We start from the raw sequence: 26970 nt of genomic DNA, 5'->3' as shown, positions 1-26970 counted from the left end.
ACAGTGTTTCTCAAACTGGGGCCGCCGCATGTGTAGGGAAAGCCCCTGGCGGGCCGGGACGGTTTATTTACCTGCCCCATCTGCAGGTCCAGCCGATTGTGGCTCCCACTGTCTGCGGTTCACCGCTGCAGGCCAATAGGAGCTGCTGGAAGCGGCGCGGGCCGAGGGACGTACTGGCCACCGCTTCCAGCAGCTCCCATTGGCCTGCAGCGGCGAACCGCGGACAGTGGGAGCCACAATCGGATGGACCTGCGGACGGGGCAGGTAAACAAATGGCTTTCTCTACACAAGCGGTGGCCCCAGTTTGAGAAACACTGTATTAATACAACCGGTTTAACGTCTCGTGTTTTATTTCAAAGATCAGAGTTGTCTCTATTATTAACCTTTATATTTGGTCCTATCAAAGAGAACTATTTTAACTAAGAATGATATCAGCTTCATTCTCTGGGTGCTGTTTTGTTATAAAGAAAACAAATATAATAGGTTAAGCACAGAGACGTAGCCATAACTAGTCTGACTTGGTTTCTTTTTTATTTGCTTTTGTTGGTATAAATACTTGCTGATATCTCCAGAGAAACTTTGCAAAACATCCTAAGTCTCATTGCCAAATCCCCATTTAGGTTTAATTTAAGTAGCTGCTTATTGCTCTTGGAAAACATTGAAATCCATTCTATTTGGAAATACTCTTGCTTATTTACAATGTGGGTATGTAGTTCAGAGATGTGTGTGCACAACATAGCTAATGCACGCCTACTGGTCTGTTAATAACTTGACCCTGCATTTGTAAACAATTATCCCACCAGCTGATTTTTTTTAAATTTAATGTCCCCATATCATGTAGCTAGGTATTTGCATGAAAAAAGAATATTTCAACATCCCTAGTCCTGTGTGCCAAGCATTTTTCTCCCCACCTTTAAATCCCTCTTTGGTGACTTGGCTTTACAGTGGCTATGAAAGTGATTAGGATGCTATGGGTATTATGAGCAAACCTAAGGAATAAGCAAGAAGAACAAATGGTACATTTCAATGCAAATATATTTATCAATAAGGAGTCAGTGAAAAACATACCCAGATTTATATGATATATAAGAATTATTGCTAAAGGATTTCAACAGTTTCCAGAAGACATTAGCAACTCCTTAACTGAGATCCAACGGGATTCCCTTATATTCCCCAGGGGGTTGGGCAGCTGAAAATGGTAATTAATCTAGAAAACACTGATATAAATTCAAAATAAAGGTTAAAATAACTCGATCATTAAAAGAATAATGAAATAATATGTATACCATGCTAGTCACTGTAAATATTGCAGTGAAGAAAATTGAAGAAAGAAAGAGAAACAGAAAGAAAAGTTTGGTTTGCTGTAGCTATAGGAAATATTTGGTTAAGGCTTATTCAGCCGAAGGAGTCAATGAAATTAAATCATTTTCACACAGTAAAGAACTAGGCCCAACATATTCACTAGACAAGAGATAGGGGGTGTGATCTTACATATGGAAAAAGCATATTGAAATCAAAGATCTACCTGTGTGATGACTTCAGGATCAAGGCTTAAGAGGTAATCTTCATAGAATCATAGAATATCAGAGTTGGAAGGGACCTCAAGAGGTCATCTAGTCCAACCCCTTGCTCAAAGCAGGACCAATCCCCAACTAAATCATCCCAGCCACGGCTTTGTTAAGCCTGACCTTAAAAACCTCCAACACCTCCCTAGGTAACCCATTCCAGTGCTTCACCACACTCCTAGTGAAAAAGTTTTTTCTAATATCCAACCTAAACCTCCCGCACTGCAACTTGAGACCATTTACTCCTTGTTATGTCATCTGGCACCACTGAGAACAGTCTAGATCCAGCCTCTTTGGAACCCCCTTTCAGGTAGTTGAAAGCAGCTATCAAATCCCCTCTCATTCTTCTCTTCTGCAGACTAAATAATCCCAGTTCCCTCAGCCTCTCCACGTAAGTCATGTGTTCCAGCCCCCTAATAATTTTTGTTGCCCTCCGCTGTACTCTTTCCAATTTTTCCACATCCTTCTTGTAGCGTGGGGCCCAAAACTGGACACAGTACTCAACAATGTCGAATAGAGGGAAATGATCATGTCCTCGATCTGCTGGCAATGCCCCTACTTATACAGCCCAAAATGCCGTTAGCCTTCTTGGCAAGAAGGGCACACTGTCGACTCATATCCAGCTTCTTGCCCACTGTAACCCCTAGGTCTTTTTCTGCAGAACTGCTGCCTAGCCATTCAGTCCCTAGTCTGTAACAGTGCATGGGATTCTTCCATAGGACTCTGCACTTGTCCTTGTTGAACCTCATCAGATTTCTTTTGGCCCAATCCTCTAATTTGTCTAGGTCCCTCTGTATCTTATCCCTACCCTCCAGCATATCTACCACTCCTCCCAGTTTAGTGTCATCTGCAAACTTGCTGAGGGTGCAGTCCACGTCATCCTCCAGATCATTAATGAAGATATTGAACAAAACCGGCCCCAGGACCGACCCTTGGGGCACTCCGCTTGATACCAGCTGCCAACTAGACATGGAGCCATTGATCACTACCCGTTGAGCCCGACGATCTAGCCAGCTTTCTATCCACCTTATAGTCCATTTATCCAGCACATACTACTTTGACTTGCTGGGAAGAATACTGTGGGAGACCGTATCAAAAGCTTTACTAAAGTCAAGGAATAACACATTCACTGCTTTCCCCTCATCCACAGAGCCAGTTGTCTCATCATAGAAGGCAATTAGGTTAGTCAGGCATGACTTGCCCTTGGTGTTCCTGATCACTTTCCTCTCCTCTAAGTGCTTCAGAGGACTCGACTCCCTATTTACATTGCAGCCCTTGCCCAGCTAATACTGGACCACACAAAGTGCAAATAGACACCATCAGTATCATTGAGTATCTGCAGCTCTGGTAACAGAACTCATAGCATTTGGCTCTTGAAAACTAAGTCCACGCCCAATGACACAACAGAACTGTTTTGGCTCAGCTACTAGAGAGAGTGGATACACAATAGATGGGTTTTGCATATTAAATTCAGGAGAGGGATACAGACAAGCCAGTCCACCTCCCCACTTCCTCCTACCATGTAATTAGAAACAGAGCTGATTTCCAGTATCTGTGCAGATAAATTTGTGTTCTAAAGAGCCAAGTCTAAACCGCTAGCAAACCATTAATCTATAATGACACCTACTCCTTAGACAGAGTGAGAATAAACTTTCTAGGAACATTAGCAATGTAATATAAGAAGGGAAACACTAGACACTAATTAAATTGTAGGTACATATTTCTTAGAACATACATTGATAAATCTGACATACCAGTCCATACATGGAGCTTAATCAAGAACTACAGAGCACCTGTAGCAGCCTCCCCACTGGTGCCAGAATTAAAATGTTGTGCCCAATACAAAGGTATATGCCCCAAATACATTGCATGCATCAAAGCAAAACAAAATTCTACTCCACTAGCAACTAGGGTCTAGCAGAGAAGTTGCTAGAGACGCTGTGCGCCGAAAAGATTTCTCCCATGATTGAAGAAGAGTTATGTCAAGTAAGGCAGAGTACTGGTGAAACAGAAAAGAGGGTTGAGGGGTTAGAAGTCATTTTATTGACAGCCCTTGCTAAAACCACATTAACAGGCAAAGAGAATGGAAAATAAGACAAAATTGCCTGAACTTATCTACTTTTAAGAAATCTTTAGGGAAATTAAATATGGATATCTATAAAGGACAGGTGTCATTGAACCTTAAAGATAAAAGGGATGGGTCAGTTCGGATAATCTGGGGGACCAGAAACCCTAGTCCTGTTCCAGCTAACGAACATTTTTTATCTCAATTGACATATTTCCATGGAAATGGAGCAGTGACAAACAATTCTGAGCTTCATAAAAACTACTGAACTAATTTTACTATCAGGTCAGTATGGAAAAGTTTAAATTGCACATGGTGCTATCTTCATTTACAAACATAGTTTTTCATCTGTGCTGAAATTAAATTCTAACTCTGACGAGGCAAAATGGTTGCATTTAGCTTACTTCGCTCAGGATATCAAGTTTGACACCTGTCTCTTATAGCTCTTGATATTTAATTTCCCTAAAGATTTCCTAAACAGATATACCCGGGCAATTTTTTTCTCAGTTATATTCCATTCCCTTTGGCTCTTAATATGCTTTCAGCAATGACTGTCAATAAAGTGAAAACATGATTCTCTTAAGTAGTTTTGTTAACCCAGCACAAACAAGGTTTGCACTTTGACATTCACTGTGTTATTTTTCTAAATGAAAATGACAACAGGTATTTTTTCCTAACACATCAATTCAAAAGCCAACATTAACAATGCAAACTTAAAAACAAAACAAAAAACCAAAAAATCTCTGTTCATTTCCTGCAATTCTTCAATTGGTATTATTTCATACTTGACTTTTCTCCCCTCATTGCATCTTCTCCACTTGCGCTGAGCCTGTTTCAGAAGCAGACAACTCAGACAAAATAAGATGTGTAAATGTAGCCCAATATTCTGCTGGTTCGATTCTTTAAGCCTATACCTCACATTTCCTGCTGCAGCAGATGCTGGAAGTTAGGAGGTTATCAGCATACGCCACCTCTGGTGGGAAAAGGAATGATAATTAATCGTTCAAAACTGATCTCTGTGACTGAGGAAAGAGAAGCACTGACTGATTGTAAAGCAGATTTGTGGTCAGTGCTTTTGTATTGAAAGTTACAGAATGTGATTCAGATCTCAAGGGTAACAGAAGAAATGGCGGGCTTCTCAATGACCCAATAGAAATGCCAAGGATCCATGGGGGAAAAGAAATCAAAACCTAAGGACCATTATACGTAGGGTGCGCAAAGGCTGTTGAAAGGCAAAGAGTGAAACATTTGCTATAGTAAAGTTCCTTGGAAGAAAGTTTACCTATCTGTTCAGCAGTATATCTGTCCTTCAAAATCATTCGTGTGTGAAGAATGGCATTCACCTAAACTGCAAAGAAATGTTTCATACAAGAAATCAACACAGGTGACTGGAGCAGCTGGGATACCATTGATGAAAAAGAACAAGCACTGCAGAGTGTGAAATAAAACTTTTAAAAATTCCCAATTTTTAAAAAATGTGAACATTATAGACCAAATTTTCAGCCTGGACCTCCATGTTTACCTGCAGAAATGAATCTGTATCTACTTTGTACAGACAGCTAAACAGATTCATGCTATATTTAGCAAATGCAGTAGAAATGGCCATAAACAAGTAAATAAATAAAACTGGACAGCTGGGCATAGAAATACCTGACTTGCCTGAACAAATATGGGTTTGTATGTGCACTGTTAGTGTATTCATAGTTTTGTGAGTGCATCAGCTGTACACCAAAGCAGAGGCCAGATCGAGACGAAGGTTTCTGACCGTCAGAGGGGTGAAATATTGGAACGGCCTTCCGAGGGAAACGGTGGGGGCGACGGACCTGTCTGGTTTTAAGATTAAGTTGGATAAGTTTATGGAGGGAATGGTTTAATGGTAAAACATAGTAGCCAAGGAAAACCAAGCAATGGTACATGAATAGCATAATGGCCAACAAGGGTCAGGCTAGAGACTCTTGCCTATATGCTCGGGGTATTACTGATCGCCATATTTGGGGTCGGGAAGGAATTTTCCTCCAGGGTAGATTGGCTGAGCCTCTGGAGGTTTTTCGCCTTCCTCCGCAGCATGGGGCAGGGATCACTAGCAGGAGGGTCTCAGCCGATTGAAGTCACTAAAACACAGGATTGGGGACTTCAACGGCAGAGTCCAGGGAAGGGTCTTGCGGCCTGCAGCATGCAGGGGGTCAGACCAGATGATCATAATGGTCCCTTCTGACCTTAAAGTCTATGAGTCTATGAGTCTATGAGACTTGCTGAAAAATTGGCCCTGGGAAGACAATATTTATTAACTCTTAATTTATGATGACCTTTCTGGAGAAGGAATATAATACCACAGTTTAACTTGAGCCCTCGTCTCAAAAAAATAATAATTCCAGCAAGACACATTGAAAACTTGTTGCTTGAGCATTTCAGAGTAACTAATTGCATTCTGGTACTTTTCAAAGTTGAACAATTTGTTTCCACATTTCAAGGCAGATCCCTGACCCCAAAGATTCAGAATTACACCTAAACATCTAGACAAGAAAACACTTACCAGTTCTCATATATTGCAGGAGGTGTTTGCTTGATATCTCTGGGCAAATTAATGTGTGCAGGAGTTTTTAATTGGAGTGGCCCACACCAGTATGACTCAGACACTCTGTGCCAGACTTAAGGGCTTTATCTATATTTAGTCATGCAGGGAAATGTAGGAGCTAATAACCGTGTGATACTTGCAGGGAACACATTTTCAATGTGAATGTGAATCCATGTGCTTTCACATTTGCAAGAGCATAATGTGTAAATTTAGTTGTAATAAATGGCTGGAAGTTTCAACTTTTTTTCTCTGTTGAGTGAATATAAAGAAGTACTGCTGACTTGCTAATGCAGGAGAAGAAGAAGAAGGTGTATCAAGGAGTTCAGATGCTTATTTAAAATTACCTGAATATCTTATTTGGATATTTGTATAGATATCTCATGAGATTAGACTTTCATGAAAGATATTTGCACTTCTAGTTTCTGACTATAGGGTCAGAAATACCATAAGAACACATTTTCTTGTGGTATTTCAGTGCTAAGTTATTTCTGTGCTTTTTGCTTCCATATCTGCCAAAACCAGAGAGGTATTAAATAATACAACAGTACTGAAAAGCAATAATTGTTTATTACTGTTTGAAAGAAAGAAAGAAAGAAAGAAAGAAAGAAAGAAAGAAAGAAAGAAAGAAAGAAAGAAAGAAAGAAAGAAAGGTCTTTCAATAAATATATTACTATTATTAGAAAAGATCTCAGTGCATGATTTTAATTAGTTTAGTCCACTTGCTCCAACATTCCTCAGTTCAATTGTTAACCCAACAAACTAACTTAGCCTTGTATGGGTATGTGTATTTTGTATTATCTTAGAATAGCAAATATGATGAGCATTTCAATATAACTAAAAGGGCAATCCTGTATTTATATGACAGTCAGCTAGATGTGGATGACAGGTCATCCTAATAAAGGACAGTCTAAAACTGACCAAGTCTCCTGTTTGCTCTGAGATGTAACTGGATGTTTGTGTGTTTAATACATTTAGATTTCACCTGGCTACCAACTAATGATCCTAACTTAACTTTTTAAATACACTATACACTGACGTAAAAGTAGTACTATACTTGACATGGTTTGCTACTGTATGACAGTGAGACAAGGTAAAGGGGTATTTTCTAGTGCCCAGTGATCAAGAGATTCTCTCTAGGTTGGCTTCCTCCTTCCCTTTCACAGATGCTCAGCAGAAGGGCTACCAGGGTGACTGCTTGGCAGATGGAGAGGAGGGAGTATCTTTGGGAAGGTCTGACTTTAGACCCAAAGGACTGAGTTTAACCACAAGGTCAGGGATGTCTTCTCCTTTAATTTTAATTTCTAATTCTATTACATTATTACATAAATTTCTTGTTATAAAAATTAAACCCTGGAGGAAAAGACTTCGCAACTTTTATTTTTCCTGTTCAGACATTAGATCAGCTTACGGTACAAACAGACTATGTGCACACTATATTTTTACTGTGGCCACCTGAAATAAAACAGAACCAAGAAATATAGATGAGATGAAACAAATCCCTGTTTTCCCTGACCCAATCCCAAAGTCCTTATCAGGTGCTTTTTATTGAACCAAAACACGTGCTAATATGAAATCTGAGTAAATTTCTTAGGACCATCTTGGCTCCAATAAGAGAGATATTTGGTCATGGATTTTCTGATGTGCATAGTTTGTTCATTAAGCATTGGGCTAAAACTACCAACTTATGTCATATAAAACACCAGACAGCTGTCTATTATTGACCTGGACCAGATCTGAAGCAAAATCCTAGTGATTCAAAGTTCTCTATCCCATTACCAATAGCCAATGAAATCTACGTAAAACTCTATTTTTAAAATCTAAGTAAATTGGATCATTTATGGACACTTCCATCTAACAAATCCAATTATTTAGTCTGATATACACAATTCTGACTAAGGAGCAAGAATTCTTTGTCTCTTATCAAGTGTGTTAGAATCTTCCCCATTTGAGGTACAAGAGAGTAAGGATATGTGCAATGTGAATGGAGAATGTGCAACACTGGCAATGTGCCTTTCTTCCTTTCCTGTATGTGAAAAATGGGAGTTTTATATTCAAACTTGCGACAAATACCCATTAAAAACTAACTATTTTCACACTTCTCTATGGTTCAAGGTTTGGTTCAGCAGCCCAGAAATTCCATTATTTCAGGGTCAAGTGATTTATCCATTGAGTTCCATCATTCCCTCGAAGCACTGAATCTCAAAAGGAGATTGATACAAATTCAAATCAGCCAGTGATGCTTTGACATTTCTGAAGTGTTTGAAAAATGGCTCAGCTCAACCACGATGGAATTCTCCTTTTCTGCAAGTCAAGTTCCAGTAAAGAAGGGCTGATTGCTGACACTGCCTATTGCCAAACCTGGAGGGCTTCACTATACACAAAAGCTAACCCAGTTTCCTGCATTTGTTGACACACAGCAGCATTTTATTGAGTCATTGTCTATCTGCAAAAATACCACCTTTCAGATCACCAGATGGCTTTTCAGTGCATTCATCCGGATTGCTCTTTACTCTTGGCTATTATTATGTAACAGAGACTCCCAAAGGGGATAAATAAAACACTTGGCTCCTAAATCCTTTTAGATGAACATACCCAATCCCAGTGGGAATTGTGGATTCTGGAAACTCTTCCCCTTTTATTACCAGACTGAAAACGAACTCCCATCAAGTCAAAGAGTCTTACACCTCTGAGCCATTCTAAAAGCAGGAAGGAAGTGTATTGCCTGAGTAGCTGTGCCTGCAGACCTTATGCTTTTCTAATGGGCACTGGGGCTGGGTGTAAGGTACGCTTATGGGCTTGCGGTCCCTGTAGCAATCAATTATTTGGCCTCCCAACCCAGCCCTCCATCTGTTAGCTAGTGTGGAAGGGCCACTACCCACTGACATTCTTCCTGGACATCCCCTCACAGGGATAGAACATTTTCTTTGCTGTTCTCTACTCTGCTTGCTCCCCAGGATGCCGGCAAACAATCTATGGTTGTCTCCTGTGGAGGAAAAATTATCTCCCTGTGGCCACTCCCTCCTCTAGAACACCCTTGGAATCCTTCTGTGTGGGCTAAGGTCTTTTATTAACTATACTACAGCATTCCTCCCCATAAAACATCCCTAATGGACCATCATATTGACTCTTCTTACCATAGAACCTGCAGATCTGGAATTCTCTCAGGATATCCCTATAATACGCTCTCTGTCAATAACATCTTTGTATTTGTTGATGGAAAAATTCTTTCTGAACATCACGCAGCAGACCCCATCTAATATTAAATTGGTGCAGGGTACATATAGCTTAACAGATGGGATTTAGGATAAATGAAAACTATCAGCTCCAGCATCCTGACAGTGACCCATCATTAGTGTATCTCCCCTGTTGAATAAGTTCTCGTGACTATGCCAGTCATGCCTCTTGGTGACTTTTTCTGTTCAAGATAGAGGAGATCTTAGAAATAAAAGAGAAGAAAGAAAGCTGCACTGCCTTGAACAAGTTATTAGGATCTGAGAAACCACATTAAGTTGATAACACCCAACTTCACTGTAGTAAAATTGCATTTCCTAGCCTCCCTACAGCTGCATATCAAAAAGCAATACTCCCCTTAAGCTCCTGGCTCTCTGAAGGTACTCAAACTCTCCCAAAAGCCTTCTTTTCAACCTTTTAAAGTTAAGCAGTGTATTGCTCTGAAACACCGCACCGAGTATGCAGTTTGTATATGCAATTTGGGAATAGACCCTGTCTGTTTGGCTGGATCTCAACATCATTAACATATTTATCAATCTCCTGAGACTGTGCATCACTGAAAAGTGGCAGTAAAGCCACTATTTAATGGCACAGTGTTTTTCATGATGAAGCTGCAAACTGGCAAACCATGGAAGAATGCAAAAGGGAGAAGGGAGGAAAGTGTCATATGATGTCTGGCTCACAAAACATTGACCATAATACTGATGGAGTGCATTATTTTGTGGTGCTCAGATCTGCCTTCCGTCTGGCCAGTTCTAAACATTTATATGGACAGGCTTATGGTCCTTCCTTTGAACACTGCAACCCAGGCAAGAGGAAACAAGATTCAGCACTAAGTGAGGGGGAAATCAAAGTAGATCTTAACTCCCAGCGTGACTTTTCAAAATGTTTACATCGATATGCAATAAACTTCTGGCTGGTACAAGTGTTTCTCAGATTTGTAGGTAACTGCAGTATTAATTAAAAATCAATTAAAAGATTCCTCAGCACTGCAAAAGCTATATTCCCATCAAGTTGGCAGACAGAATGACTTGAAACACTGCACTGATTGAGATAGAAAGAACAAAGAGCCAAAAGTCTACCTGCATCTGCACCCCAGTGGTGTCAGTAAGGAATAAGCAACTTCAGCTGAGAGTAGGTGTTCATTAGAATGTACTGTGGATTAAATGACTGGATGAAAAGACACAAAAATTCATTTTAAAGGTAATAACACTAAATTAAGCATGAGCACTGAATGCTGCTAGTAGGTGGACTCTATACATAACAAGGGCAATGTTCCAGGAAAAAAATATACAAATAAGTACACATTTATTCACATTATATTTCAAGCAACCTTCACCTATAACCAGAAGACATTATCCTAAGTGAGATTAGCACCGGCTCTCAGACTCTGGGTCCTGGATGGTATTTGAGTAGGGCCTGAAACTCTTTTCTTATCTTTTCAAAACAATTTTATCCCTTACATCCTGACAATAAGAAATTTAAAGTCATTGCATGGAATTTCCCAGCTCCAACCAAAGCCTCTCTCATATATGCAGCAGGGCGGGAACAACTGAGCAAGGTTTCCCAGCCACTGAGTGAAAGCATTGAGGATAGGGAGATTCTCTGTCCTGCTCTGCTTTGAGTTAGCATGTGGCTGCCGAAAAGGACAGAATTTGGGTGTTTCAGGCCCTTGGCAGCACCGAGCAGAGGGGGACAGAACAGCGGGGAGAGTGTAAGGGGGCACAGGCTGGGGTGAGAAGATCATAAAAGGGTCAATGAAAGAAGGAGCAGAAGAGGGAAGGCTTTTCCAGGATCCTTCGCAAACAACCCATTGCCCCTCATGTTCTCACTCACCTTTCACTGACCCCAGACTCTTCCTTCCACTGCCCAATTCCCACCCAGTAACCTGCTCCCCAATCACTTCTTCCACTGTTGCAAACCCTCATGATTTTACTGAGAGTCTTAAGATATTTGGTGTATTGCTCACCATGCCAGCTGGTGGAATCAAGAGGCCGCAAGGTAATCACAGCTTGTATGTATTTATTTTTAAAATAAGCTTCTAGCCCTCCTGATTGCAAAGAAAAGATTGAAAACTTGAAGGGAGTGCACCCTAAAGGCTCAAAACCAGAAAAATTAAAAATAACCCCAAATATATTATTTTACAAAAAAACCCTACATGATTTGTAAGCCAGTCTCATGATTTTTTGGGGGGGTAGGACTGAATCACTTGGTGTTGTCAGTACTAATCTCCTCCCTCATTCTCCCTTGCTCCCCCAAAAAATCCTTTTACAGATGGATAAGCTGTGCACAGAAACAAACCCGTCCATCTCACTGAAACATGTTTGTATACAGGTAGTTACAGATGTAGATAAGACAGCATTACAGTATTTCACTACCAATGGATATAGCTATCTAGCTGAATATTGTTTCTACCATGTGGGAAGGTGGAACTTGAATTCTTTAGCTTTGATAGGAGTTGAGTATTCAGATAAAATATTTGAGGACTGCAGAATTAGTGCAACACTGACTTACATCTGTGAGAGAGTCATCTCTGTTATTCTAAAGCAGTATTTCCAAAGAGAAACCAAACATATCCCTAATTTGAAAGAAACTGTTCCCCCCATCCCAGCTAAAGACAATCCTGAAGTCCTTGCCCCAGAGAAATCAACAGCAGACTTGCCAGAGTATAATGACTAGGTAGAAATAAGGATAGAACTTCAGGATTTGGCCTTAGAAGGCCCATTGATTAGTGAACCTTCATTTTTCTAAAGCTGATTAAACTGTTTATTCACAAAAAAATATCTTTGCTGCTGTTCAACAGAAGCTAAAAATTTTAATTACAGTAATTATCTCATATCAAGGATGTGTTTCCTCTTTACTGTGGAACAAGCAGGGAAGCAGACACAAAGAGAGGAGATGCATGTTTGCACATGTATATAGTTTATAGAGAAGAGACACTAGAATTACTACATTAATGTGTTTTTAAGAAATGAATGTTTGGAATGGTGTAGAGCAATGGACACTGAGTATGCCTTCACTCATAACTTTGTTTAAGTAGCTATCCTTTCATTGCCTAAAAAGAAAGCAGAAAACAAACATAATTGGAAATAAAGAAAAGCAAAATAAAATCTTGAGGCCTCAATCCATCACCTGTTTGGAAGACAAACAAATGGTAGATAAAGGGACAACTAGAAAATTCAGGGCCAACTTCTCAGCTGGTGTATAACGGCGTAGCTCCACAATACAGCTGTACTAATTTATACCAGCTGAGGAGATGGCTCTCGGCATTTAATAAATATGTGCCTAATTCTGTTGGGTTTGTGTCACCTGTAGCCTCATATCTGAGAACTTCCTGGGACCACAAACATTAGTCACATCCATGCTGCTAGCTGGCTTGAACTGAATCATTAATCTTAAATGTGTTTGAATCCCATTGTTTACTTACATTAGGCTTTGAGCTCAGACAATAAATTATATTTTTTCATTACTGCCCAAAATATTTTTCCAGACACTTAAAATCATCAATATTGCATTATTTATCAGTCTCTAGCTTTCTCCTCTTCTATCTGTTCTCATCCCCTCTCTCCCACTCCTGGTCCTTATTTCACTGTGACTGAGTGTCCATTAAAAACCGATCACAGATAAGTAAGGACAATGAGGAGGAGGATTTAAAAAAAAAAAGAACAAGAACAAGACATCTTGGAGTGCAAAGTCAGTAGCCCGACTAATTAAAAAAACAAGAAGAAATGAGCTGTAACAGCCCCATAAGACATTTTATGACAGAAAATAGGAAGTAAATCAAAAAAAGGAGAGGGGGAACCAGAAGAAAGTCAGCAGATGAAGAATAATTCTATTAACATTTATCTTTCTCCTGATTCAAAGGCAGAAAGAGAGAGTCAGTAATCACTTAAACTACCTTCGCTTGAGATGGTACAAGAGAAGTATCTGACAAGGGAGTCTATCTTAGTTGCATAAAATTACATTAAAATATGTACATTACATTAAATACATTAAAAATTAAAAAAAAAAATCTTGCAGGAGTTGTTGGAAAGTCCATTTGATTTAAAAACGCTAATCAATTTACTTGCAGCCCTCAATACCGTGAAAACACCAGCCAAGTTTTTTTGGGTGCTCATTTTTTGCATGCCTACCTTGAGGCTACTGGAAGGATGATTCTCAGTGGGTGGTAACTCAACACTTTCTGAGTGTTAGATCCACTAAAGGTGACTCGGGTTGTGCATCTCAAACTTGAGGCATGCATAAATCACTTTTGAAAATACTGGTCATTGCTACCAGATCAGTTTCCCATACAAGGTACAATAAATCACAAATCTCTGTCTGTGGGCCAAATCCTAAACACCTTACCTCAGAGAAGAAATAGCCTCTCAACTGCAAAAACTTGAGCAAGAAAGTTGGAGAGGGCAACCAAGGAAACCATCCCATCTAGGGACCGTACATTTTGGAAACTCTGCCCAAAGCCCACTCAATGGATTTTAGGGATCCATGGTAGAAGGACACATTGGAGGGGAGAGACAGGGGCTGCCTTGAAGGTATGGTTGTTGCTCTGCTGGTCCCCCACTGCAGCTAGCCACACTGCCATTGCTGGTAGGATTAGAGGATGATAATACAACACTGAGCTGTATAATCTCCCACATAGATTGCTCCCCATAGACACAATCTCCTGTTGCACTCCCTCCTTTCCTGAACTCCACAGAGACCCACTTAAAATCAAGAAGTCAAAGTCCGTCCTTCCTCATCTTGTCAATGATCACAATTAATTTCACAGTGCCCAGAGGAGTTTGTTGAGTCCTTTACAGAATAAACAAAGACCCACGGCTTGCCATGGAGAATTCACAATCTACATTTCAGAAATGACAATCAGTGAGACCAACAAACTGTGAAGAGGCGATGAGGTGAGGACAAAAGAGCATGTGGCTACTCATTTTGGCATATGGTTATGTACAAACACATATTTATTGACTCCCTTCTTGTAGATGTGACAGAAGAAGCGAGCCTTATGGAAGGTTAGGAATGAGAAGGAGAAAAATTGTCATTTTTTGGTATTCCATATACCCAAGCCCATCTGCATAGTGCTTTACTGGGGCTGAGATAGACCAGTATGGATGCAGCAGCCTTTTATCACTTAGGATGTGCCATACTTAATTTAATAAATCATTGTAAATCTATTCTATCATGTGGTCAAATCCACTTTTCCTTCCTTCCCTTGTGCAATGGATACTTTATCACTAGCACAAGCTTTTCCTCTAGCAACAAAATTTAGGAAGTCCTTGCTTAAAAATTATTATCTGACAGGAAGAATTTAAATGGACAACAGGCCCAGCAGTGTTATCCTCTTGAATCAGAGGGACATCCTGTTAGCTCCCCTTCAGGAGCGCCGCCAGCTTTTCTGCCGCCTCGAAATGCCGCCCCCCCATAGAGGCGGCGGAAGGTCCCACCGCCGAAATACCACCGCGGTAACCGTCCCCCAAATCGCAGTGCCCTAGGCGACCGCCTAGGTTGCCTAATGGGTTGTGCCGGCCCTGCTCCCCTACATAGGTATATGGCAGCATGAAGATAGCTACCCCAGGCAGTTAAAAAGTATAATTAGATTTTGGTATCATAGTGACAACAAGAAGACAGAAATTCTTTAAAGTTTATTAAATCTAGTGCAAAATGAAGAAGTAAAGTAGCATTCTTAAAGATCAGTGTGTGATTAAAAAGGATACCATGGAAGAAGATCATTTAAATTTATAAAGGAATAGCAGTGAAGTTGTTAGTCCCTGAAGTAGTGGCACTTGGACTTCTTCTCAAGAATAGTACAGCAATGGTAGGATCTAGAGGAATTCAGTGTGGTGTTCCCATACAGTATTTTTTTTCCTAGTCCTGCTGCTTCGGGAAATTCAAATAAAAATGTTGCAGATGAACAATATTCTCCTGACTAGCATGCTAAGAGAGAAGATACCCATGGATAACTAACCATTTGTAAGGTTAAGGGCACAATGCCCAGCTGAGCTGTGAAAACAAAACCTTCATTTTTCTACCATTCACCCATTCACACAGAGCTACCAAAATCCTTATGTTATTTGGACAGATTTTATACATTGGCCTAGATATCTCTTATTTCTCCTGTGACTGTGATCACATTTTCATTTCTAAGTCCTCCCACCCCCCCTTCTCCTACTTCACAAACATTCCCTTTTTTCTAGTCCTTCTTCAATCCATTATCTAGATCAGCACTCGCTTCTCTATGCTCTTCCACAGAATCTTGCCATGGAACTAGTTTCTTTGATCAACAAGGCCCATCTTTTTACCAGGCATCTGAAGACACTGGAGCAGGATGGGGGCGGCTGTTTACAGGGGACAGAACCGCGGCGGGAAAAATCCTGCCAATTGGGTTGGGGATGGAGTTTTGCTGCTGTTTTGTTTCTGTATCATTGTAATTTTAATTAATATCAAAGGCAACCAGAGCAGCAGATGGGCTGATTTATTATTATAAATTGAAAAAAAATATTAATAATGATGAGTATAGATCTCATACCATCCTAAATTTATTTAGAAAACGCCTCTCTCTCTTCCCTAAACTTCTTAATTTCTCTTACCTTCGGTCACCAATACGCCCTTTACAATAGTATTATCTTACTCTGGCAAGTATTTGGGGGAATATCATCTGTGTAAAATATACAAAATTAAGCCCTGAGACCATAAACTCTTACACACAAGTATTGTGCTTGCAATATCAAGGCCTAATGTATTGCATGCATTCCTGCAAATATACACACCGTATTGCAGGATTGTAGCTCTGTTTTTTCTTGTCTCCTGTGACAGTGAGGACAACGTTCCTTTTTATCCAAGAGTTCAGGACAATGATAACCAGGATATCACATTCACCTGTGGTGGGCGTTCTAAATTAAATACAATATTTTTTCCTATATAAGGTTTGGAAAACATTTAAGTGAAGAAAATCAAGTTCTGCCCCAAATTCTGATTACTGGTCCAAGTTGGGTATGCGCGATTGGTTACCAACACCTAGAAGCTCTGATTAAATCTTTTCATATTCAACTTTTTATAAAGTGATTACTATTTAAGTGTGTACTCTCTCTTTGTCCCTGTGATTATATAAATCAGATGTGACTTTATCCTTTCATTTACATCAAATGTAACTTCACTGGGTCTACTGCAATCCAGACTTTAAGACCCTCATTAATCAAAAGACTACATCCCTAGTGAGCAGAGCACGTATAAGCATGTGCTTAAGTGTCATTGACTTTAGTGGGTCTTAAGCAGATGTTTAGGTCCTTTATTGAATCAGTGCCTAAGAGCGCAAGGCACAGAGTGCAGTATTTGAGCATAAGCTTTCGTGGGCTACAGCCCACTTCATCGGATGCATATAATGGAACATATAGTAAGGAGATATATACACACATACAGAGAACATGAAAAGGTGGGAGTTGCCCTACCAACTCTAAGAGGCTAATTAATTAAGATGAGCAATTATCAGCAGGAGAAAAAAGCTTTTGTAGTGATAATCAAGATGACCCATTTCGGACAGTTTGACAAGAAGGTGTGAGTATACTTAACATGGGGAAATAGAGTCAATGTGTGTAATAGCTCAGCCATTCCCAGTCTCTATTCAAGTCTAAATTGATGGTATCTAGTTTGCATATTAATTCAAGTTCATCAGTTTCTCCTTGGAGTCTGTTTTTTAAGCTTTTCTGTTGCAAAATTGCCACCTTTAAGTCTGTTACTGAGTGACCAGAGAGGTTGAAGTGTTCTCCTACTGGTTTTTGAATGTTATGATTCCTGATGTTAGATTTATGTCCATTTATTCTTTTGCATAGAGACTGTCTGGTTTGGCCAATGTACATGGCAGAGGGGCATTGCTGGCACATATCACATTGGTAGATGTGCAGGTGAATGAGCCCCTGATGGCATGGCTAATGTGATTATGATGATGTCACTTGAATAGATACGTGGACAGAGTTGGCATTGGGCTTCGTTGCAAGGATAGGTTCCTGGGTTAGTGTTTTTATTCTGTGGTGTGTGGTTCCTGGTGAGTATTTGCTTCAGGTTGCAGGGCTGTCTGTAAGCGAGGACTGGTTTGTCTCCCAAGATCTGAGAGAATGAGGGATCATCTTTCAGGATAGGTTGTAGATCTTTGATGATGCGCTAGAGAGGTTTTAGTTGTGGGGGTGAAGGTGACGGCTAATGGTGTCTGTTATTTTCTTTGTTGGGCCTGTCCTGTAGTAGGTGACTTCTGGGTACTCTTCTGGCTCTGACAATCTGTTTTTTCACTTCAGCAGGTGGGTATTGTAGTTTTAAGAATGCTTGACAGAGATCTTGTAGGTGCTTGTCTCTGTCTGAGGGATTGGAGCAAATGCGGTTGTATCTTAGAGCTTGGCTGTTGACAATGGATCGTGTGGTGTGTCCTGGATGGAAGCTGGAGGCATGTGTTCTCTAAGTCAACCAGTGAGATAGTAACCAAGAAAATCTTGTCCCAGGGGTGATGTCAAGCACCTGAAGAAATAATACCTTGCCTGGCCCCTGTTCCTGCAAGATGCTGAGGGCCCTCAATTCTGACTGAAGCCACAGGGTGTTGAGAACACTCGGAATCTCAAAGTTTAGGGCATTCAGAGCAAGATGTATTTAAGCAAACGTCTAGGAGGGTTATTTTCATTCTGTAGTTTGAATTGAGAAGCTACAATTTTGGGGAGAGGAAAGTTCATTTGAAAATATTTTTCAGAAAAATGTTGCATCATTTTACTATATGGACTATGCGGGTTGATATTTTAACAGTAGCCCTCACTCTATAAAATGTTGAAAACTCAGGAAGCATATATTTCATATATTTTAGTATGCAGCCACATTCAATTTAAGTGAGATTTAACATTTGCTCACTAGCCTAATATTTCTTAAGTGTGAGTAGAAGAGGCTGGCAGCATCACACCTTTAAGAAGAAGAGATGTTATTCTCACATTTTCAGCAAAAACACCCCCGGGGGAAAAAAAGCTGCTGAGATTCAAGTTTCCATTTAAGTCTGTGGGAAAACTCTCTCTAATGTGGCACAAATATAACTTGCCATAGTGATAAGATGAATTTGAGGAGGAATGATATGGGATGCTCTTGGGAGTTAAAGTAGTTACCCAGGAAGAAAAATCTGAAATGTAAAGTCCTTTTCACACCATTAACCTGGCCCAAAATGTGAACATCACTGAATACTATATAGGCAGCCTTCAGAGCTAGCTTGTAAAGTAGGGATTAGTGGGGAAAGTTGGCCATAAACAGTAACTTAAAAAAACAACATTATTCTACTCTTGTGTATTCTTAACACACACAGTGGGACTAGATCCTTGAGTATATTTATACTGTGTCCAGTGCAGCCGACGAGAGAGGGTGGCAAAGTTGATTTTGTGTCACTTTTGTTCTGTCCTGATCTTGGAGGTCAATCTGCTATGTACCGGACCTCTAGTTTAAATCAGCCTGGATGCTGCTCTACTTTATATTGACAGCTAAAAGTCACAAAGGACCCTACCAGTAAACTCACCATTCCATCTTTTTCCCTTGATATGGCACCTGCACCAACAGCCAAAAGAGGATAGGTGTTGGAACCACAGGAGCATCACACCACCCTAGTGTCTACAGAAAAAGGGGGATGTGATGGTGCACCCCATAAAGCTTTATGGAAATATGCTTATGAATGTAAATATGACATAACTGGAATATGTTTTATGCTACATATGCCATGTAACATATCTCTGTAAAGGTTATGATCTACTGAATCTATTCACCCTATTTGTATGCATGTATCATTGTTGTATTCAAAGTTATGAATAGTAAGGCATTTGGTCAGCTTCTTTAGAAAGGAATTTGCAAGTTAAGTGCAAGAAGCACTTTACGGACAATAGATCTTAGAAGGCTCCAATCCACATAAGAAGTCTACATGAGGACGTTCAAGGTAGCATGTGAACCATGGCTGCTACCTGTAAGTTCTGAGTCATGCATGGACATGTGACTTGCCCATGGGACTCCAAAACTCCGTCTTGTAGCTGGAATTCTACACAGGGGGAGGGAGGGGTATCTACCCACAAGAGAAAGTCTATTTAACCCCCTGGGAAACCCCTCCATTTTGTCTTTAGCTAGCTCAAAAGATAGCCTCTCCAACCCCAAGGATACCAGAAAGAAACTGGAACAAAGGACAGTAACTACAGGGGATGTAAGTGATTGTTGGACCCAGACTAGAAGAAGACTAGTCTGTAAAAGGAAGTTTACTGGAACTCCTCTGAGGGTGAAGTTTTTTCTATATTCAGTTTTCTCACTGTAATAGGCATAGACTTGCAGGTTTTATTTTATTTTACTTGGTAATTCACTTTGTTCTGTCTGTTACTACTTGGAACCACTTAAATCCTACTTTCTGTATTTAATAAAATCACTTTTTACTTCTTAATTAACCCAGAGTATGTATTAATACCTGGGGGGAGGGGGAAGTTGTGCTATATCAGTGTTATAGAGGGCAAACAATTTATGAGTTTACCCTGTATAAGCTTTATGCAGGGTAAAATGGATTTATTTGGGGTTTGGACCCCATTGGGAGTTGAGTGTCTGACTGTTAAAGATAGGAACACTTCTTAAGCTACTTTCAATTAAGCCTACAGCTGTTAGGGGACGTGGTTCAGACCTGGTTCTGGGTTTGCAGCAGGCTAGTGGGTCTGGCTGAAACCAGGCAGGGCACTGAAGTCCCAAGCTACCAGGGCAGGAAAGCAGGGGCAGAAGTAGTCTTGGCACATCAGTTGGCAGCTCCCAGGGGGTTTCTGTGATCCAACCCGTCACAGGGGAATGCTAATGTGGCTCATTAAGATGACTTTAAATGCATTGCCTTAGAATGCATTGGTGGATCAGGGGGTAATTTAATGAAAGTGATCTAGATGGGAAATTCTGAAGCACATTTACTACACAAAGTAAATATAAATTTGAACATTTGTGCATATATGTACATATTTATCGAAGATATGCAAGTATGTACATACATACTTTAGAGGGAACTGATTTTGAAAAAGGCAGGAGTATCTGCCTTCTGAAAATCAGAGCCCTTTGAGTGTCTCAAGTTAGGTATCCAAAAGCTAAGGGTACGTCTACACTTACTTCCTGGTTCGGCGGCAGGCAATCGATCTTCTGGGATCGATTTATCGCGTCTTGTCTAGACGCAATAAATCAATCCCAGATCGATCCCGGAAGTGCTCGCCGTCGACGCCGGTACTCCAGCTCGGCGAGAGGAGTACGCGGCATCGACGGGGGAGCCTGCCTGCCGCGTCTGGACCCACGGTAAGTTCGGACTAAGGTACTTCGAATTCAGCTACGTTATTAACGTAGCTGAATTTGCGTACCTTAGTCCGAAGTGGGGGTTAGTGTAGACCAGGCCAAAGACATCAAAATATGTTTAATTTAGGAAAATGTAAGCCAACACTTTTCAAAATATGAATAAGAAAAGTCTACAGTAATATCTACATTTCCAATTAATTCAGCTTTTGGTTATATGAAATAAAGCAGCTCATCAGTTGCCGAAACCAGAACTACTGTCTTTGTGATCTACATAAGCACTTCCTAGCATATACAAAGGGAAGCATTTTATGGTATTAAATCTATAACTTTTGAATCTCTAAAAACTGGCCCATGGAATTTCATGTGATAGTAATGGATGGGGAAATCTGCCATGCCTGAGCAAAGCCAAAGTTAAAGAGCCTTTGGCAAGGCTGCTGCCCAAGCCAAGGGATGGTATCCTCTCCTGCAGAAAAGTGCTGGCAGAACCATAACTTCACCAATATAGCTGTCCACTGCCATGGCCCTTGCATTTGACTTCAACCCCTACGAGGCACAGGTGATATCTCAGCACCCCATTAGGGCTGTCCATCATCTGCCACCTCACGGACTCTCCATACCATACTGCCCATTATGCAGTAAAACTGCACTGGGTCTACTGCAATCCAGACTTTAAGACCCTCATTAATCAAAAGACTATATCCCTATTGAGCAGAGCACGTATAAGCATGTGCTTAAGTGTCATTGACTTTAGTGGGTCTTAAGCAGATGTTTAGGTCCTTTATTGAATCAGTGCCTAAGAGCCCAAGGCACAGAGTGCAGTATTTTTATACAACACTCTATTAAAAGTAGGGTTTCAGAGTAGCAGCCGTGTTAGTCTGTATCCGCAAAAAGAACAGGAGTACTTGTGGCACCTTAGAGACTAACAAATTTATTAGAGCATAAGCTTGTGTGGGCTACAGCCCACTTCTTTGGATGCAAGTAGACTATACTAAGCTATGATACTGTAGAACAAAAGATCCTTCAGGGGCAAATTCACTTACATTTTATTGATTTCGTTTCCTGTCTATCAATTTAAATGGAAAAAATAGCTTCTTGTTTTATTTATTTATTTTTGTCAGAAGAAATGTGCTGGTAAACTTTTGGGAGCAGATGCTTCCTGCTAGATGATTAAAAAAAAGATGACATTAAAATGTCTGTTCTCATTTCACTTAGATTCATAACCAAATGATAAGAAAGAAAACACGGCAGTCCAATTTATAAATCTGGAAAGCTTTCATGATAAGATACACACACACACACACACACACACACACACGAAAGGTAACAGTTTCACCAAGCAAAAAATAATATACATAATGGTGATTGACATTCTAGAATTAACAGAATACTCTGAGACTTTATCATCATAGATCAAATAAGATGGTATAATTGGTCTGAAATGAGACATTCTTAGCTATGGAAAACATTTTATACAATGACACTTATTCACTGTGAACGTTTTGAAAATTGTTTAGAAAGAAGGTGCGCACCCCGAAGAAAAATGTCCTCCTTCTCCTTACCCATCACCCTCTCAGTAGGACCAAGCAGATGGCAAATACAGATGGTAATTACAGATGGATGAAATGGCTTGAATAAGGCAAGAACCTTTTCATGTTTAAAGAAAGTTCAGGAAACATTTGCTTTTTGTTGTTTTTTTTCCCATATATTCATCCAGCTCCACAATTTTTTTTTGTTTGCTTTCAGATTTGAAGCAAAAATATCATTACAATGTGAGCAGGGAAGATCTATTCTTACAGTATTTTTCATGCAGCTTACACCAAGATGTACTGGAAATCTTGTGAGAACATATTTTTTCTTCCTAATGAAACACTCAGACCAATTTCCAACAGGAGAAGTTCAGAAAAGTTTGACTAAACTCCAAAGCTCCAAATGCTTATTCTAGTATCAATGTGCCTCTCCAGTTCATCCAGAACTAGTATTAACACTATTATGTTTGAAAAGCTAGGCCATCTTACCATGCCTTCCCACAAGCTCTTGGAGAAAATGTACATGTACACCTTATTGACTATATTTGAAATATGACTTTAAAGACCACAATTCCAAGCAAACATGCAAAATGGGTAACTGCAGATCAAATTTAACTTAACTGACTTTATGGTTAAACATTGAGAAGTAGGAATTAGCTGGCTCAGTGGACACATTTTTGGAGATGCATCCATTGTGCTGACATTTGAAATGTGGCTGCAAGAGTTTAATTTATAAAGTATATACCTTGACCATGTCCCTGTGTCAACCTAACTTCTTGCTTACAACTGAATAATCAATGTTTTCCATTATGTATAATGTATAGAGCATGTTTAATACACAGTAAAGATATTGTTGGGAAATATTGCAGAACATTTTCTTACCGCTTGGGGCGGCCAAGGGAGAGGGGCGGCACCTGCGGCAATTCGGGCGCAGCAGGTCCCTCACTCCCTCTAGGAGCAAAGGACCCACTGCTGAACTGCCGCCGCCGATCGCGGGTTTTTTTTTTTTTTTTTTTTGCTTGGGATGGCAGAAATCCTGAAGCCGGCCCTGTGGTGTCCGCCAATTTATTTGTCTATACCTTTGGTGAAGTTTTAGTATCTTTGTTAGAAATGCCCAGGGATGCAATATAGACAGTATGATGGTGACTGAAATTGCTTGTTTTTCACAAACAATATCCCAATATGTTCTTTAGGTATTTATAGGAAACTGAGATGGAAGTCACCTGGGTTTAAAAATAAAATAAAATGCTGTAGTGCATTATAGTTCTGAGAGGAATAATTAATGAGCCAGTAGTGTAGACAGAGTAAAAAGGAATGCAAATATTTGATCTTCCTTTCAGTGAAGATACTGGAACTCATTTTAATGTGTGAAACATGTTCTGCGGATTCTTCGGAGATCTGGCCTGACAGACAAGAACTACAAAACGACGTATCAACAGAGGAGTTATTTTTCTTTACATAGTGTCTCCTTTATAAAGAGCTTTTCTTTTCAAATTAAATGAGAACATAAATTCTAATCAGCAAGTTTTGTTAGCCCAGAAGGATGTCAATTAGGTTTCTAAACATCTGTACCGACACAAAGGGGATAACTAAGAGAAGCAGGATTAAAAAGTAAAGCCATAGAAAAAAAGAACAAAATAAACAAAAGTTGAGAAAGGAAGAAAGCATTATCTGGAAACCTGTGTGTGTTTGTGTTTATTATATATCTACTTTATAGTATATATATATACACACACACATATATATATATACACACTTTTTATACAAAAGTGTGTGTGGTGTGTGTATGTATGTATTACAGATAATGAACAGTTTGTGTACACACACACACACAAATGGTATTTATCATATATATCCCACTACTAGATAACTGATGTATAAAAAACTTACAAATAATTTTATTCTTGCAGAAAATGTATCACCACAAATAGTGTAGAATAGCATAGCATAGCATGACAGCTAGGCAGATAGAGAGGGGATATCCAATTTTAGGAGAACCTCAGGGTGTTTAAATTTAGCTTATTTTATGTTGAACCGATGTCAAGTCTCTGAATCGTACCATATATACATTTTTGTACATGGTCTGTGTATTTGTCCACCAGTGTATCAGTTAGATATCAACAACGTTCAATGAAATGAGGAAACAGATAAACTGTGACAGAAAGACTATCAGAATAGAATTCTTACCCTCTATGGTTGCTCTCTTAGGCAGAATGGTGATTGCTCCCTCAGCAATGTCTTCTTGCTGAATTAGCGGATTTATTTTGGAGCCCCAAGTGTCTGATCCTACCCACAGAAAATGACCGACTTGATCAGCCCTTTTTGCTGCTGCAAGGATCTGCCTGTAGAAAGACACATATAATTCACACATGAATGCAAGAGGAATGGAACAGTACTTAATCACCCAGGAAAAATAACAAGGAGAGCAAGATTGCTGAATGAGCAAATTAACATACCTGTAACTAATTTTTATCTCAGAAATTGAACCATCCAGATGATAATGACGATTTCAGAACAGTCTATCTTCCTCTTTGTTTTTTTTATTCTAAGTATGAACTCCTGGCCCCATTTAAGTCAGCTTGAGTTTTGCCATCAAGTTTCATGGAGACAGGATTTCATCTCAACTTTTTTGTGAAATCTTAGTAACAACTGGTATAGTTACACCACTATAAATTGACAGAATCTTCACAACCCTCTGGTAATTTAGAAATTACACCACAAATGACTCTGGAATAAGCAGATGTATTTCTGGTGAAGGGTAGATAGGGGATTTAATTGTTTTTCAATTAAATTATTAAAATAGCCTGAAAAGCAAATGAAATCTGATCAGTGCAGGTGCTATTGAACGACCAAGTCATTGTATCATTAACAGTTGCAATTAGCAACAGCAAATATATTGTTTATTAATATTAGCATTTATAGGGTGCCCATCAGTGCAGTGTGTATAGCAACTTCCAAGAAACTCAAATGTTTTCCAAACATTGAATAATGAAGTCTCACAATCTCCCAGTGAGATAGGTTAGTGTTATCATTATCCTCGAGTCATAGAACTTTAAAGCTTTGAGCCTGCAACTCCTTGCACACTGGTGGAGTGCTGCCCCCACACAGAGTCCCCCACTGCAGTCAATGAGGCTCTGCACATATATAGCTGTCTGCCTGCACACAGAATGTTCAAGTGATTAGTAATTTGCCCATCGTTGCAAAGTGAGTCAGTCACAGAGTGAGGAACAGAACCGAGGAGTTCTGATTCACAAATCCTTCCCATAGCCAGCTTATATTGAATTAAAACAAAGCAATATCTGGATATATTTAATATTTTGCCATAATTACATCAGTTTTGTTTACACACACACACACACACGTAAAAGTGAAGTTACTAAAATGAAGAAATATCTATAGATTGTAGGACGGGGTCAATTTGGGGGGGAACAAAGAGGTGGTACTCTCTGCACTCTACTGCAACCCAGTCTCCACTGTAATGAATTTGTAATGAAAGAGGTGCCAGGGAAGCTCAGAGGTGCCGGGGCTCTGCCCTGGCACAAATTAAGCACTGATCTCTGCCCACTCAAAACCAACAGGCTCATCACTAGGGTGATGGCTAGAAGCTACTGAGGCATCGCTGAAACAATTAGATATCATAGAAGAGCAACACCAAATTTCACAGGTACTAATGATGGTGCACTGGGATCACTTACTGGGACTTCAGGTCCCTCTTTGGGGCCCCACACTAGGGTATGGCACTGGTATGGTCAAGGATCTAGGATCTCTGTTGTTGCCCTGCACCGGTATGAACTAGGGTCTGGATTTTCTCAGTGGGATGTTTCAATGGGGACCTACATAGGGTCTGGGGGCTCTCACTGGAGTCCCTGAACTGGGATCTGATGGATGTCCTACACTGCATCCTGGGGTCCTGCACTGGAATGCAATGGAATGTCCTAGGGTCCCAGTCTGGAGTCCTGCACTGGGGTGTCTCACCAGGGTCTTTCAGGAGCTCTGGTCTTTCTACATTGGGCTCTGGGGTCCTGCACTGGAATATAGTAGGATCCCAGTCAGTAGTCTCTCACATGTGAGTGCTAGGGTCCCTCATTGGTGTCTGGGGTCCTGCACTGGGCTGTACTCCTGCTGCAGCAGCAACAGCAACAGCTCCTTGGACCTGTTCCTCTAGCTGCTGCCCAGTAGGGAAGGGACTCTGGTAACAATGGAGCCTCCAGCTCCAGTACCGGCAGAAGCTTCAGATTCAGTGCTATGCTCCAAGCTGGTGGTGAAGCAACTGCCTGAGCTGAGGCTCTTATATTAATGTCTCACAGCTGCATTGCCAAAGTTTCATGCCATTTCTTACACAGACCAGTGGAATCAAGAGAGTTCGGAAGGAGCAGAGCAAAATGTTGGCAGCTCAGCACGGTTCTGGTATGGCATTTGCTTCTAAGCCCTCCTGAAGGAATCAGTGCTCTGCAAAGTATGGATGGATCTTGCCTCCAGGTCAAGGCATGCCAGATACTATTGTAAGAATCAATGGCTTTCCCCTACTATTTATACTAGATGGAGTCCTTTGAGCAAAAATCCACATCTGTCCAGGTGAAAGAATAGTGATATTATAAATGATCTTGCTTAGAATAGTAGTATATTAAGGTTTAAGATATGAATGGAAATTATCTGTGCATTAACTAGTCACTCTAAAACACAGGTTGGTTAAACTCAGCCCTTCATCCTTCC

At 40.2% G+C, this 26970-nt stretch overlaps 1 protein-coding gene across 2 annotated transcripts in view; it reads right to left on the bottom strand.

Moving 5' to 3' along the window:
- The window catches only part of GRM7 (glutamate metabotropic receptor 7), a 545455-nt gene that overhangs the window by 249867 nt on the left and 268618 nt on the right, over positions 1-26970 (bottom strand). For both annotated transcript variants that reach the window (XM_054036313.1, XM_054036314.1), the window contains exon 4: positions 24445-24599. In XM_054036313.1, coding sequence (XP_053892288.1) covers positions 24445-24599 — 155 coding nt within the window. The remainder of the gene's footprint in view (positions 1-24444; positions 24600-26970) is intronic.

Source organism: Malaclemys terrapin, chromosome 7 (genome assembly GCF_027887155.1).
Source record: "Malaclemys terrapin pileata isolate rMalTer1 chromosome 7, rMalTer1.hap1, whole genome shotgun sequence".
In the NCBI taxonomy this organism is placed as follows: domain Eukaryota; kingdom Metazoa; phylum Chordata; order Testudines; family Emydidae; genus Malaclemys; species Malaclemys terrapin.
The sequence above is the reverse complement of the archived record's forward strand: the minus strand, read 5'-3'. Positions and strand labels throughout refer to the sequence as shown.